The sequence below is a fragment of the Biomphalaria glabrata genome, chromosome 8 (genome assembly GCF_947242115.1).
Source record: "Biomphalaria glabrata chromosome 8, xgBioGlab47.1, whole genome shotgun sequence".
Taxonomy (NCBI): domain Eukaryota; kingdom Metazoa; phylum Mollusca; class Gastropoda; family Planorbidae; genus Biomphalaria; species Biomphalaria glabrata.
In genome coordinates, this window is record NC_074718.1 from 33,333,404 (window position 1) to 33,348,615 (window position 15,212).

At 37.3% G+C, this 15,212-nt stretch overlaps 1 protein-coding gene across 2 annotated transcripts in view; it reads left to right on the forward strand.

Annotated features, from left to right (window-relative positions):
* Positions 1-15,212, forward strand: part of LOC106069351 (alpha-1,3-mannosyl-glycoprotein 4-beta-N-acetylglucosaminyltransferase B-like) — a 40,094-nt gene that overhangs the window by 12,482 nt on the left and 12,400 nt on the right. For both annotated transcript variants that reach the window (XM_056038687.1, XM_056038688.1), the window contains 3 exons: positions 8,967-9,121; positions 14,030-14,163; positions 14,842-14,891. In XM_056038687.1, the coding sequence (XP_055894662.1) occupies positions 8,967-9,121; positions 14,030-14,163; positions 14,842-14,891 (339 nt within the window). The remainder of the gene's footprint in view (positions 1-8,966; positions 9,122-14,029; positions 14,164-14,841; positions 14,892-15,212) is intronic.

Below are 15,212 nucleotides of genomic sequence, written 5' to 3' on the forward strand. Positions count from 1 at the left end.
GGTACACATGGGTGGACTCAGAGGCGCCCAAAGATCACAAAAGTAAAAATCCAGGTATTCACCAGGATTTGGAACCTCCGGTTTGGAAGCCAAGCGCTTTACCGCTCAGCCACCGCAACTCCAACCAGTTACTACTTAACTTAATTAAGACTAGAACAACTAAGACTTTATCACGATCACAGTCATGGCGGTTTAACTGACTAAAAACATTTTTTTTCCCCAAATTTTGACATACTATGTATTTTGAAACATACATATTAAACATAAATAAATAGCAGCTCCAGGGCTTGAACCAGTTGTCGTTTCCAGGCGCAGTCCTTTATTTTCGTCCATTTAATTCACTACTTTCTCTCATTTAAAAACTTGGTCCCTGGTGCTGCTGTTCATGTATGTTTAATATGTATGTATCATCATTTGTTTCAGCCCCTAGCTTCACTTCTATATTTATGTATTTTGAAGCCGACATTTAAATGTCTAAAGTACAAAATTATATTTCCTGCCGCTTTAAGAACCAATAACACTATTTTGTGTGCATACATTTCTTTGATTCCAGTTTTTCTTTTAGTTATGTATATGTCTACGCAGATGTAGATGTAGATCTAAATCTAACTTTCTAGATTTATGTCATTGTCGGAGTGAATAGGAGGAGATAATCCTTACAGATCGAATGTGTTTTTACAAGGAACATGAAACAACTGTATGAAAGCGTGTGTGTGTGTATGTGTGTGTGTTTGTGTGTGTGCGTGTGTGTGTGCGCGCGCTGAAAAGGACTCCAGTTTGAAATGTAAAGATTGTAGTTGCTGATAATGTGTAGCACAATGTTAAAACGACTAGATCCAGATCTACAAGTAGGCCTTTTTTCTAAGTCAAAACTAAAAGAAAAAAATTGTCACAGTGAATAAAAGTGTATAGGCCTATTCAAAGTGTGAGTGGTTGTGTGTGTATATATGCGTGTTGTTTTGGGATGGGGGGTGTAAAATACAATTGGTGGAGATGGGCTATTCTAAATGAGGTGCCTCTCTAGATCTAGAATCTAGATCTATGACTCACAAAATAATAAAAAAATGTAATGAGTTGATAAAGTTGAGAATAAATCTGTTTCTTCTTTCAAACTGTGTGTCGGGAATGGCAAAGTTTCAATTATTTATTTATCAATACTTTTCTATAAACTTTACGGGTACAAAAAAATGTGTGTAGCGGGTGTGTTATTGTAAGCAAGGATGCAACCAGCGATTCAAAGAAGTGTATGCTTTGTTTAAAACTCTGCTTTACTGGCTTTTCATGGAGGGATACAATAAAGCGGGGCGGTCTAACAGTTCAGGGTTGAGAATGAGGGCTTTCTATTGGAGGATAAAAAAAAAATAATGCGATGTTGTTATCAAAAAAGTGTTTTAGTGGGGTGAAAGGTTTCATTGAAAAGTAGCTTGTTTATTGTGTGTGTGGGAGAGGTGTTATAATGCAGGCTGACGAAAAGGCTACAACTGATGGGTCCTAGAAGTGTTTGTGCATACTCAATATTAGGGGGTTTCAACCGTAGCGCAGCACGGGTTTCTGTTCCTGCAATATAAAGTCTATATGTTACCGGAAAGTGCAAAATCCTGCATGCCTGGCGTTTTTAGGCAAAGTACGAAATGATTTTCCAATTCCTACTTTGCCTAAGCATTCTATAGAATACAATAACAATTTCATAACCTATATCTAATATACAAATAAAAAATATTATAACTGATGTAAATTAACAATATTATAACTGATATCTTATATATAAATTAACAATATTATAACTGATATTTTATATATATATAAAAACAATTTCATAACTGGTATCTGGTATATCGATCAACACTATCATTACTGATATCTTATATATCAAACAACAGAGTGTGTCATGCACAAATTATATAGAAAAAAAAACAATATTTAAAAAATACTTTTAAAAAAAACACAGCTTATCTAAGGGGAAGAACTTCCCATTTACAGAAATTTATCAATACTGTAAGATTTTTTTTTATACTAGAAAAAATCTATTTAATATGCATAACTAGTGAAACATAATATAAAACAACATTTAATAAGTAGTTTTTCCTTATTATCGCGTGCAATATATCATCGCTACACTAAATGAACATATCTTCTTTTTCCATTCCTCTCTGTCATTTGCCCTTGCTAGGCCCAGGTGTGATACTCCGGTAATACATTGGCTTGTGTTAGGTGCCCACATTAACACCATCAGGAAAAAGAAAAGAAGCAATTAGGATTAGCGTGGACTTGAAAAGAGTTTAGTACAAATGGTATTGTTTACCAAAAACCTACGTCTAAGAATTGACCGTTTGGACCAGATATCGACCTAAGTTGAGTGTAAGGCAGGAGCCAAAAATAAATGTTAAAGTTTTTGTATATTCTGTTTAAAAACCCACCCTCCTCCTTTTTCACACACACATACAAACACACGCACACACACACACACAAAGAATATGAATTGTGAAAACAAACAAACAGAACTATATTTGCATATCATGATCGTCACAAGACTGTGTTGTATAGTGGAGCTCTTCTACAGCCCTGCTCCTTTTTCTTACAAAGCTTATATCAATTCTGTCTGTCTGTCTGGTAAAAGTTTGCACACATTATTTCTCCAACACCCATTGCCATTGTCGAATCATGGTGAAACTTTGCACAATTATTCATTGTCATAGAAAAGACACGAATCCATAACAAAAATTAAGCTATTCAATTAAGCTCGTCCATTAATTACCGATACTTATATATTTTGTTTGATATCAAACAAGGGAAATTAATCCTTTAGTTTTCACAGATATGGCTAAATAATAAAATATGTAAGGCTTGGTTACCTTAGATAATTGTACAATTTATTTCTCCCACACCCATTCTTGGACCAAGATTAAATTTAAACAATTATTTATTGTAACTCACAAAACAAAAGTCTTTTTTTAAATAATCAAGTAGTCAATTAATTATTTCGCTTGATATCAAATAAGGGAACTAACTTCTACATTATTGAGATATATAGTTGTAAATGCGGAGTTTTTCCACAAGATAACCATTATTTTTTTTAAATGATTTTTTCAATATTTTGCTTGTTTCTTAATTGTTAGTGTCATCCGTTGTGGCCCGCATTATCCCTTGGAGCAGTCCCCCCTAGGGGCGTCACTTCTGTTTTTCCATATTCCTTTAGTATGCTTGTGCTTTGTTTTTCCTACCCAGTACCTAAAATGACTACATTAAATTAAGATACATTAGAATGGAAATGACATGAATACCCTATACTCTTGAGCGAGTAATTCTTGTATGTATATATGTTCAAAAAACTCCAGAGATTTTTTAGTTTACCCCCCCCCCCCCCAACAGATGGTTTTGACGATAAAATTTCCCTAAATTTCAAGAGCATAGCCAAGAGAGGTTACGGTTAGGGTAAGAGAGGGAACGTTAGAGATTTCTATCAGTCGCCGGGCTCCATGATTAAAGTGCGGTGAATAGCAAGGAAGTCATTTGCCGAAATTGAAAAAAGACTAAATGTCAACCAAGATGGCTTAGACGGATGTCAAGAGTCAGTTATAGAGATCTGGTCTCACTCAAGGAAACCCCTATGCCGAACTGGGAGTCGACCACTTAATGAGGTTGTGACAGAGCGTCGCATGAGGTTTGAGGGACATGTTCTCTGACAAAATGAATTACGCATAAAGTTGCAATGACATGGAGGCCATTACGAGGAAAGCGGAAACAGTGAAATCCTAGTATATCTTGGCGCCACACTTTCACGGAGGACCTCAGAGCAGTGGACATTGCCAGTGACAAATCCTTGTGGAGACAGCTTGCTGCCCAAAGCGCCGAACGGCGCTTGAGGATCCAAGTCCTAAGAAATTAAGAATAGCAGATTAAGTTTTTGAACTAAAATTTAAACATAAATTTAAGTATAATGCACAGTAGATACCTCAAAATATGCATTTTGTTTTGTTTTAAATAACGGAAATAGTACCTGGTGGCAGGGGTGTTTACAGCTTATCCACTCACTCCAGGAAAAACCTTTTCTAGGATACAATAAACGTCTTCCGAATATATTATGCACACACATATACACACACACAAACACACACACACACACACATATGTATATATATGGGGGGTGAAGAAAAAAATCCCCCCCGAAAAAAAATCCTGGCTACGCCCATGGTCTCACCAAGTTTACTTTCTATTTTACCGCCACTTTTCGTTGATTTAACTCTAGCTTTGATGCCCTGGTGACTGATTTCCCCTTTACAACCCAGCAGTAGCTACATTTAGGCTAACTATTTATCTTTGGCTATAGGAAGCTGCATAAGTCAACATTTCAGTAATAGGCAGCCAAATTAAATTTATCCCTCCTTAATTTCAAAAAAGAAAATACAAACCCAAGCATACTACAAGTCCACTTTAGGGAACTGCAAGAGAGCTACGGAGATTGTGGCACCATCTACACAGACGGATCCAAAATGGATGGAAAGGTCGCGTGTGCCTGCTCCTTTCAGAACTAAACAATCTCCCGTAGACTCCCCAATGGCTGCTCCATCTTTACGGCCGAATTGCATGCAATATCGCTTGCACTTAGCATCAGAAAGGAGGAAATTTATAATCTGCTCCGACTCCAAATCTGCATTGCAAGCTTTGGGGCGGATGAAGACTGACATTACATTGGTACATAAGAGCCTGAAGCTGTTGGACCAAATAACAGCCGACCATAGGGATGTCCCCTTCATCTGGGTCCCCTCCCATGTGGGCATTGAGGGAAACGAAGCCGCAGACAGAGAAGCAAAGAGAGCCCTTAATCATGCGGTGTCAGGAACCCAAATTCCCTGCTCGGACCTGAGACAAAGTATTGCCTCTGCCACCTACCATGAGTGGCAGGACCGATGGGAGGCTGAGACTCACAATAAACTCAGGCAGATTGTGGCGGATGTCAGGTGGCGGTCCACATCTAAGGCTCTGACAAGGCGTGGTAGCACGATCATGTCCAGACTTAGGATTGGCCACACCTACATCACGCACTCTTTTGTGCTGAAGAAAGAAGAGGCCCCACTTTGTGAGTATTGTGACTCTCGCCTCACCGTGGAACATATCCTCATCGACTGCCCCAGATACCAGGATGTCAGGGAAAAATATTTTAGAGCCTCTAATTTAAAAACACTATTCAATAATGTCGACCCTGGGAAGGTACTGGGCTTTATCCGGGAAGTGGGGTTGTCTACGAAGATCTGATTTATGAATTTGTAAACATGTACTATTTACATTAGATTTTTACCAAATTATTAAATTTTTACCACCTCTAAAATTTTAACTGTGAATAGACCTTGATTTTAATGATTTGACTGTATGGAATTTGGCCCTTGTTGTGTGGAGGGAGAGTGGCCCTTGAGGGACTTCAGGCACGACATGGCCTAAATTGTGCCGATGTGCCCAAAATCAAAATCAAATCAAATCAAATCCCCTTTGTCATGTCGATATTATAGATGTGAGAGAAGATGTATATTCCAATTCAAAAAGTTAAATTGAAGTGTATTGGAATCAAGAAAGAGTTAAGTATTACTCCCTCCTTTTTTTTTATACCTTATTATCGTTCTCTGTCAAGGCGGGGGTTGCTTTGCCCCCCCCCCTTTCAAATTCCATCCTCGTTCTCTCTCAGTTTATTGAAAGATCGATGACTGGGGGTTCGATTGAGTCACAGGAAACACGACATTCGATTGGCAAGGGCTGTACCACTCAGGCGTAACGAACATCGTCATCGCTTACACTGGTGGGTCTGGGTGTGCAGTGGCGTTACTTAAGGCGAGCTGGAGGGAGAGTCGTGAGTTTATAAGTGCCTATGAGCGTCAGTAGTGCGTGTATTTGTACGTTCTATTGTGCTTCAGTAGTGCGTGTATTTGTACGTTCTATTGAGCGTCAGTAGTGCGTGTATTTCTACGTTCTGTTGTGCTTCAGTAGTGCATGTATTTGTAAGTTCTATTGTGCTTCAGTAGTGCGTGTATTTGTACGCACTAATGAACTGCAGCCATTGAGCAATAAATCTAACAGAAGGTTTAGAAGCTTATCGACTGCATCAGAATTTTCTGTATCCTGTTGGTCATATCTTGCATACGTAAGGGCAGACGAGCATGTAAACAGAGGAAGCACTAGTACGCGGTTGAGGACAAAATCAGTCACGCAAAACAAATTCTGTTGGAATGTTGATACAACTGGGTGCCCAAACGTGACCGCCAGTTAGCTGCGACCCCGCCAAAAAAATCTAGATGAAGCAGTTTCAAAGGAAAAATCCCACTAGCCATGGTTCTACTTGGTTCTACTCTGACGTATGCAGAGGCTAAACTCACGAGAGGACAAAGGAATGTCCCTCGGGCGGTGGTAGTGACTTAATAGTAAAATATATCTATGAGTTGGAAATAAATCTGAAATCCTAAATAGAAGCAATATTTCTTTAAGAAATGAATTGTTTAGAATACAATTAGCACAAACTGAATTACAATATACTTAACCCGCTTTTTAAAAAAAGATGAATAAGCAAATTTCTTTTCTAGATACTTCCTAGCGATATATGCACAGTAATATAAAAATAACATGGAATGAAGTACTTATATTTCTTGTATTAAATCATGTACATAGAATTTACATAGAAAGCAAGGAGAATTAACTTAAAACAAGAAAACGTATGAATTCAAAGTGACGATAATATATGTTGGAGATTTTCATACATGGCGGAAGAACTATAAATAGCTTGCTGTTTGGTGTCTCCGGTGCACTAAAGAAAGGAAGTGTTTGTCTGCTTTGGTTTAAAAGGTTTCATAATTATATGTGACAATATTTGAGCACTACAGAATCAAGCTTTGTAAGCTCCTCTGTTTGTAACTTTTATTAAGTTGGCCATTTTGAGATTCAATTTAGCGTTTTTTTGATGTCCTTGACCTTTTCAAGTGGATAGTTTGGTGCTTCTAATGTTTCATTTTTTTTTTTCAATGATGCAGACATCTTTGTGCGTAGCTAATAGGGCGACCCACGCATTTCTAACGAAATCTGTGAATGTAGGTCTATGCTGAGGAAAAAGGACAACTTTGCGAGTTGAAGCATAATTGGTTTGCATCGAAGAAATGTTTTGTTTTAATTAATGGAGCTTAGAGATAACAGCCATACCTGTACTTCTGTACTTTCACATGTAAGACCCATTGCCTTTAGCTACTAACAAAATAATTGTCGGCCTTTAGATCTATAAATAGCTTCTTAATAATTTTCTTGGTGGAAAGACATGCTGCAATTTTGATTCCTATTTCTCTAACTCAGTGTTTCTAAAGCTGTGTTCCGCCGGACCCTAGTGTTCCGCGAAGCCTGACTCGGTGTTCCACGAAGTACTGGAATAATTAACCAGTAGGCCACCACTTGAATTCATTTCACTAAAAAAATCAGCAAAATGTTCCGATAAATACTCAGAATGTGTGAAGTGTTCCTTTAAGGGAAAAGGTTTGGGAACCACTGCTCTAACTAATCCCAATAGGATTATATCTAATTTGAGCCTGGTCCACAATGCCCAGTTATTGGTACTGTCAAGCCAATTTATCTGTCTGTCTTCATTGTTTGTACTTCATTAGAAATGCATGTAGAGCTAAATGTCAATAAACATGATGATGACATCATGCTGTGGAGTCGCTGTTGAACCCCTCCCCCCACCCAACCCAGGTTCAGGGTGTCGGTAAACATATAGCCTTGCTATACTCATAACGCGAGTACAGGACTTAGGAAACATTTTTCCCCAATAGAAGGAAACTAAAGAATGTGGAGTTCAACTTTCTACTCTTTAACACAGGAGAGGAAAACGCCTGTAAAACAGGTTTGTATTTATCTTACACACAGGTATCAGTTTAATGAATGGATGCAGTTTCCTTAGTTCAAGGTGGCTGTGACCTTCACATTTTTAGCAGGGGACTAGATCTAGGTAAGAAAGCTGTTCTCACAGACTGCTGTGCCACTCTTCTTTGGAATAATTTTAAAAAAATGGCGTTAACCGAGATCTTGGATGCAGAAAAATTGCTAGGGAGTAAAAAATTCGTCCGAGAGAAGGCATTTGTGCAATGTAATAAACTAAGTAGGTATTGGATTGCCGATGATGACAGATGAGATGCTAGTATCGAGGAGAAGTGAATAATTGAATGAATGAAAGGGCATCGCATTGGCCATACCATTGTGCTTAACAAAAACAAGGATAGTTATCAGCCCCTTTTTACAAAGCTTATATCGACTCACTCTGTCAGTCTGGTAAAAAGTTTGTACACGTTATTTCTCCCACACCCAATCTCGGATCAAGCGGAAATTGTGCCCTCTATTTTCTTTTACCCGACAAAACAATAATCAATAGGCGTTAGTTTAAAAAGGTTCTAAATGTAGACATTACAGTTCGCAGCCTCTTGTAACATGGTTTGACTTAGTTACGGATGACTTTCATGTTGGTGTACATAATAAGTCAATCAGGACAAAGCCGGCCTTAGGTATAGACAAACTAGACAGCCGCCTGAGGCCTCCGATTGGGTGGGGCCTCGCACAAGACTAAAAACATTGCTAAACCTGTATCGAATCTAATATATAGTAGAGCACTAGGGCTCTATGTCTACTTGCCTAGCTTTAAGTCTTTACTATGACACAATGTTTATTTGCGAATGTTTAAATCTACTTGTTAGATTAATTATTTTAGGAGACCCTTGTTGTTGTTTTATTAACTGCGTAATTGTTTTCTGTGTTTTTTTTAATTTATTTTGATATTTTATTTGGGGGCCACAAAATTCACTTTTCCTAGGGCATCCAATTACCTAAGACCGGCCCTGATCAGGAGATCAACTTATGTGTCATGTAAAATAAAAATGGATTGCATACGAAAAATGTCATTTCCCGAGCCTGTTTTATGTAATTTGTCTGTGCCTTTTTATACTTTGCAGGAAATTTGTGTTTATCTATGAAGACGAGAAGTCTATAGGCAACGATGGTTGGTCAGTGCCAAGGATGCCAGGTTTATTCGCCTACTTGCCGCATTTGACCGCAAACAAAAGTTTACTTCTACCAGAGTTCAAAATATCCAAAGGCAGAAACAATGGTAAGTATTCTAGTTTTGGCTGACATTGACGTTTTCAACACTTAAACACTCAAATTAGTTGTTTACTGAAACGTCATGGACGCGCGGTGGCCAAGTGTATAGCGTTTGGCTTCCGAACCGGAGGGCCCCGCGTTCGAATCCTGGGATTTTTAAATTTTGGGATCTTTAGGGTGCCTCTGAGCACTGGCGGATCCAGGGGGGGGGGCGGTAGGGGCGATCGCCCCCCCCACTCGGCCGACCCCCCCCCCCGGGGGGGGGAGGCGGACGAACTTTAGTATAGGATTCACACAATTTGTATACGAATTTATTACTTATGTTAAAAATATATACAAATTATTTATATTTCAACCTATGTTTAGATTATTTCGCCCCCCCCCCTCTAGTATGTTGACCGATTTGGTGGGGTCAGGAGGGGGCGATGGTATCAATCCCGCGCCCCCCCCCCTACACTTTCGAGTGGGGGGGGCGGTCGAATTTGTTTGTAGAAATCACAGCTTGCTAACAAAATCAATTAAATATCTATATTATTAAAACTTATTATTGATATTTTAACCGATCTTTATGTCGTTCCCTGTTTGCCGATTGGTGGGGGGGGGGGCGAATACCTCTACTGCCCTTCCCACCTAAACCCTTTGAGTGGGGGGGTCGGTCCGTTTTTATGGAGAAATCATAGTTTGTGAACAAAATTAGTTGAATTAATATATACATTTTATATTATGTCGCTCCCTTTCTGGTATATTAGCCGATTCGGTGGGGTGAGGGGGGGGGGGGGCGATTGCATATACTGCCCTCCCCACTCTAGCCCTCTGAGTGCTGGGGGGGGGGCGGTCCTATTTTTGTGGAGAATCATAGTTTGTGAACAAAATTAGTTGAATATCTATATAATATAAACTACGTATTGATATGTGACCCATTGTTTATTATGTCGTACCATACTCTAATCTCAAATTGTATCATTAGTAAATTTAAATGAAAGATGGTTGTACCAGTTGGGAGGGGCGATACATGCAATCGCATTTCCCCCATCGGAAAAATCAATACTTTTTCTTTTTGTATTATAGTTAAGAAATTACAAAATTAAAAAAAATCTGTCACTAATATAATTTATATACACTATAAATTAAATTCTTATATCGAGTCGCCCCACCCCTATTCTTTAATGCCAAATGCAATATTTAGCAGAAATTATTAAAGAAGCTAAGATTAATCGTTTTCAGTCTACCGCCCCTCCCATTTCCAGACAGAGTTTATTTATATAATTTCACATGAATTTATCATAATTATTTTAAGAAAGACTTTGCATTCAAACGAAATTTTTCAGTATAAAAGTCATGATTGAGATGAGTTCTAAACTCAAATAATGTCTTCATAGTCGCCTTTTCCCAACCTTTACTCAATCTGATATTTTTCCAGTTAAATAAATTTGGGACTATAATTCACAATTTATACTTCAATTTTCTTAAATACTATTTATCGAATAATTTTTTTTTTCGGCGGCGATCCTCAAAGCAAAAAGCTAAATATGTGGGGTATCCTATCTTTTCAAGGAACAAATCAGTTTTATTTGCAATGTATTATGGGCCTATAAATTTATATTAGAATATTTTCAAGGTCCTTTTTTAATAGTATGAATAATGAGCTGTAGATGTCAGGAGAATGCGTTTCTGCAGTGAAGAATGCAAGAAAACGCTTTTGGCGTAGGGGCTTCGCCCCGAACTCCTTTGATGAAAATGAGCTGTAGATGTCAGGAGAATGCGTTTCTGCAGTGAAGAATGCAAAAAAAAAAAATAGCTTTTGGCGTCGGGGCTTCGCCCCGAACTCCATTGATGAATAATGAGCTGTAGATGTCAGAAGAATGCGGTTCTGCAGTGAAGAATGCAAGAAAACGCTTTTGGCGTAGGGGCTTCGCCCCGAACTCCTTTGATGAAAATGAGCTGTAGATGTCAGGAGAATGCGTTTCTGCAGTGAAGAATGCAAGAAAACGCTTTTGGCGTCGGGGCTTCGCCCCGAACTCCATTGATGAATAATAATAATAATAATAATAATAATTTTATTTATAAAGCGCTGTTAACAAACAAAATGTAGGCTCAAGGCGCTGTAATAATGAGCTGTAGATGTCAGGAGAATGCTTTTCTGCAGTGAAGAATGCAAAAAAAAAACGCTTTTGGCGTCGGGGCTTCGCACCGAACTCCATTGATGAATAATGAGCTGTAGATGTCAGAAGAATGCGTTTCTGCAGTGAAGAATGCAAGAAAACGCTTTTGGCGTCGGGGCTTCGCCCCAAGTCCATTGGTGAAAATGAGCTGTAGATGTCAGGAGAATGCGTTTCTGCAGTGAAGAATGCAAGAAAATCTTTTTTGCGTCGGGGCTTCGCCCCGAACTCCATTGATGAATAATGAGCTGTACTTGTCAGGAGAATACGTTTCTACAGTGAAAAAAACAAGAAAACACTTTTGTCTTCGGGGCCTTATAGCTCTGCTCCAGTTGTTTTGTTTTTCGCCGAAGGTTGAGAAATGATATATATATATATATATATATATATGTGTGTGTGTGTGTGTGCGCGCGCGCGCTGTACGCACGTTTATGGATAGGGTTAGGGTTTGCTGGGCGTTAGGGTTAGGGTTTGAAAAAAATTCGCCCCCCCCCCCACTCCAAAGTTCTGGATCCGCTAGTGCCTCTGAGTAAAGTAAAGGCGGTTTGTCGTTAATTGTGGGCTACAGAAACAGATGATCTTTACATCATCAGCCCCATAGAGGGCAAAGTCTGAAGGGGAAACTTTACTGAAACGTCACAGTACTCTCCAGTTTAAAATCACTTCCTTGTTGGTTTGATACACCGAACGAAAGGTCATAAGCCAGCTAATTTGTAATATACGTGTATAGAAAATAAAAAGGGAATGGGGCGAGAGAAAGAAACAAAAAGGATGAGTCAATCAAAAATAGTAGTTTTAGAAAATCTTTCATCTATCTATCTATCTATCTATCTATCTATCTATCTATCTGTCTGTCTATCTATCTTTGTATATAAATATTTTGTATCCTCCTAACCTGGATACATCATTAACATCTATTCAAGTTTGCCACATTTGATGATCAAAGAAGAACCTCTTTGTATTTCTCAATCTCTGCTTTCTTTCTTTCTTTAATGAGTCAGGATACGCCTTATTCATCTTTCATCTGACTTACTCTTCTTCATAACTCTCTGATAATTGGCACAGCTTCTCAATGCTCACGAGCCATACATCAAGTGTGTAATATAAACACACAGACACAGACACTTTCATTTTGTCTAGGCTAATGAACCAGAGCAATTGAGTTTCTTCGGATGCTTTTCCCAGGTATTCTTCTTCAATTACCAATCATTGAGCCGTATCCTTTCTAATATAGATAGTCCAATGATGTATTGCATATTTAGGTGGGTTGATTTTTACTATTAACTGATGTAATAGCTTACCCGCCATGCTTTGTCTACAAATAGGTCTACTTATGTAACTGAATCTTGTGCTGTTGGAGGATTTCAACACAGAATATGTGCAGCCACGATTTTTACTCATAACAAATAAAACAACTGCATTTTGGTTTTTGCTATGCGTCTTTAATAATTCGTATTAACTTGATTAACTTGATTGACTTGATTAACTTGATTGACGATTAACTTGATTGACTTCATTAACTTGATTGACGTCCTTGACTTGATTAACTTGTTTGACTTCATTGACTTGATAAACTTCATTGACTTGATTAACTTGTTTGACTTCATTGACTTGATAAACTTCATTGACTTGATTAACTTGATTGACTTCATTGACTTGATAAACTTCATTGACTTGATTAACTTGATTGACTTGATTGACTTCATTGACTTGATTAACTTGATTGACTTCATTGACTTCATTAACTTGATTGACATCATTGACTTCATTAACTTGATTGACTTGATTAACTTGATTTACTTTATTAACTTGATTTACTTCATTAACTTGATTAACTTGATTAACTTGATTGACTTGATTTACTTCATTAACTTGATTGACTTCATTGACTTGATTAACTTGATTGACTTGATTGACTTCATTGACTTGATTGACTTGATTTACTTCATTAACTTGATTGACTTCATTGACTTGATTAACTTGATTGACTTGATTTACTTCATTAACTTGATTGACTTCATTGACTTCATTAACTTGATTGACTTCATTGACTTCATTGACTTCATTGACTTGATTGACTTGATTTACTTCATTAACTTGATTGACTTCATTGACTTGATTAACTTGATTGACTTCATTGACTTCATTGACTTGATTTACTTCATTAACTTGATTGACTTCATTGACTTGATTAACTTGATTAACATCATTGACTTGATTAACTTGATTGACTTGATTAACTTGATTGACTTGATTAACTTGATTGACATCATTGACTTGATTAACTTGATTGGCTTCATTGACTTGATTAACTTGATTGACTTCATTGACTTGATAAACTTGATTTACTTCATTGACTTGATTAACTTCATTGACTTGATTAACTTCATTGACTTGATTAACTTGATTAACCTAATTAGCTTGATTTACTTTATTAACTTGATTTACTTCATTGACTGGATTAACTTGATTAATTTGGCTCAAATTTTCAGACGTTCTTCAGGAATGAACATTATGACTTCTTAGTTATCCCAAACGTCCTGCTAGACAAAGATGGAAGGTGGAGGAAGGGTTCGAACCCGAACCACCGTCTCCAAGATGACAGACCAAAGCGCATACCTCACGACTAGGCAGCTATTGGGTTTTATTTATTAAAAAAAACAGCAAGTGGTCGACAGACATATGACAAAAAAACATTTACTTTTGATATTGTAAACTTCTATAACAACTTGTAATGTTTGAATACATCTGAACAGTGACGTTTGTGATTGGTATCCCAAGTATTAGAAGGCCTATTGATGTGTATCTGATCAATACGTTACAGTCTCTCATCCAAGGCATGAACGAGACAGAGAAAACGGAAACAGTTCTGATCGTCTGTATAACAGAGGTATGCACCTTTGGTATAACAGAGGTTTGCACTTTTGAAAGTATTTACGTAGGGACATTCTGAGTTTATCATGGTCCCATGTTGTCAGCACAATGGCTGCTTTTCATTGCCATTAAAAGTACATTTATAATCAATACACTTTGTATAGTCAACATTCTGTCCTTGTAATGTTGGTGACATGACCTCCCATGACCTCCCATGACCTCATTTAAAAAGCAACCGTTTGTATAACAACGTTTTTACATCTGGAGATAGATTTTGAAAAAGAAAAAAGTTTGTGTGGTGTTTTGTTAGGGCAGCAACTCCATGTGAACACTTCCAGAGAACATTAACAACAAAGTTCTTGGTTTATTTGTGATAGCAAACCATGAAGAAGAAAAGCATGTATCCAATGTATACGTGGACTTTCCCAGTAGAGTACATTTGTATCCTTATTCAAAGTGTTTGCGTTTAGTTTATTCTGGGGTTTACTAAGAAAGTCTTCTTGTTTTAAAAACCAAACCTGCTCTACTTTTGCTCTATTTAAATGAAAACACCTGAAGCGTAAAGTTATGAATAACAGATTTATTCAACCTTTTTTTTAAAATAAAGTTTTTATTTAACAATGCTTACTGTTCACAAATTAATCATTCTAATATGGTATAAAAACACTGTGTTCTTTTTGTTTTGTCTAAACAGCCATGGAACATATCGTACGAGAAAAAGATTATTTTAGACATAATACAGAAGTAAGATTTCTTTCAAATATTTTTTAAAATGCTATTTTAATTTATACGGGTAGCATATTGCCAATATTCTATCTTTAGAGAACTTTTGACGGTTAATATCATTAAAAAAAAAAAGCATGGTTAGTATTTAGTAAGTGGAATATTTGGGAGATTGAGTTCTCTGATAACGAACTGAGATAGGCGTATCATGTTTATTTGGCTTTCAAACAAAGAAACTACAAACTGAAACTCAATTTACTTTTGTTTTAAATTTAGGTTTGATATTTAAAACATATTTAATTAGACTGTTAGGTCTGATGAATCTCTTTTCAATAAATCGAA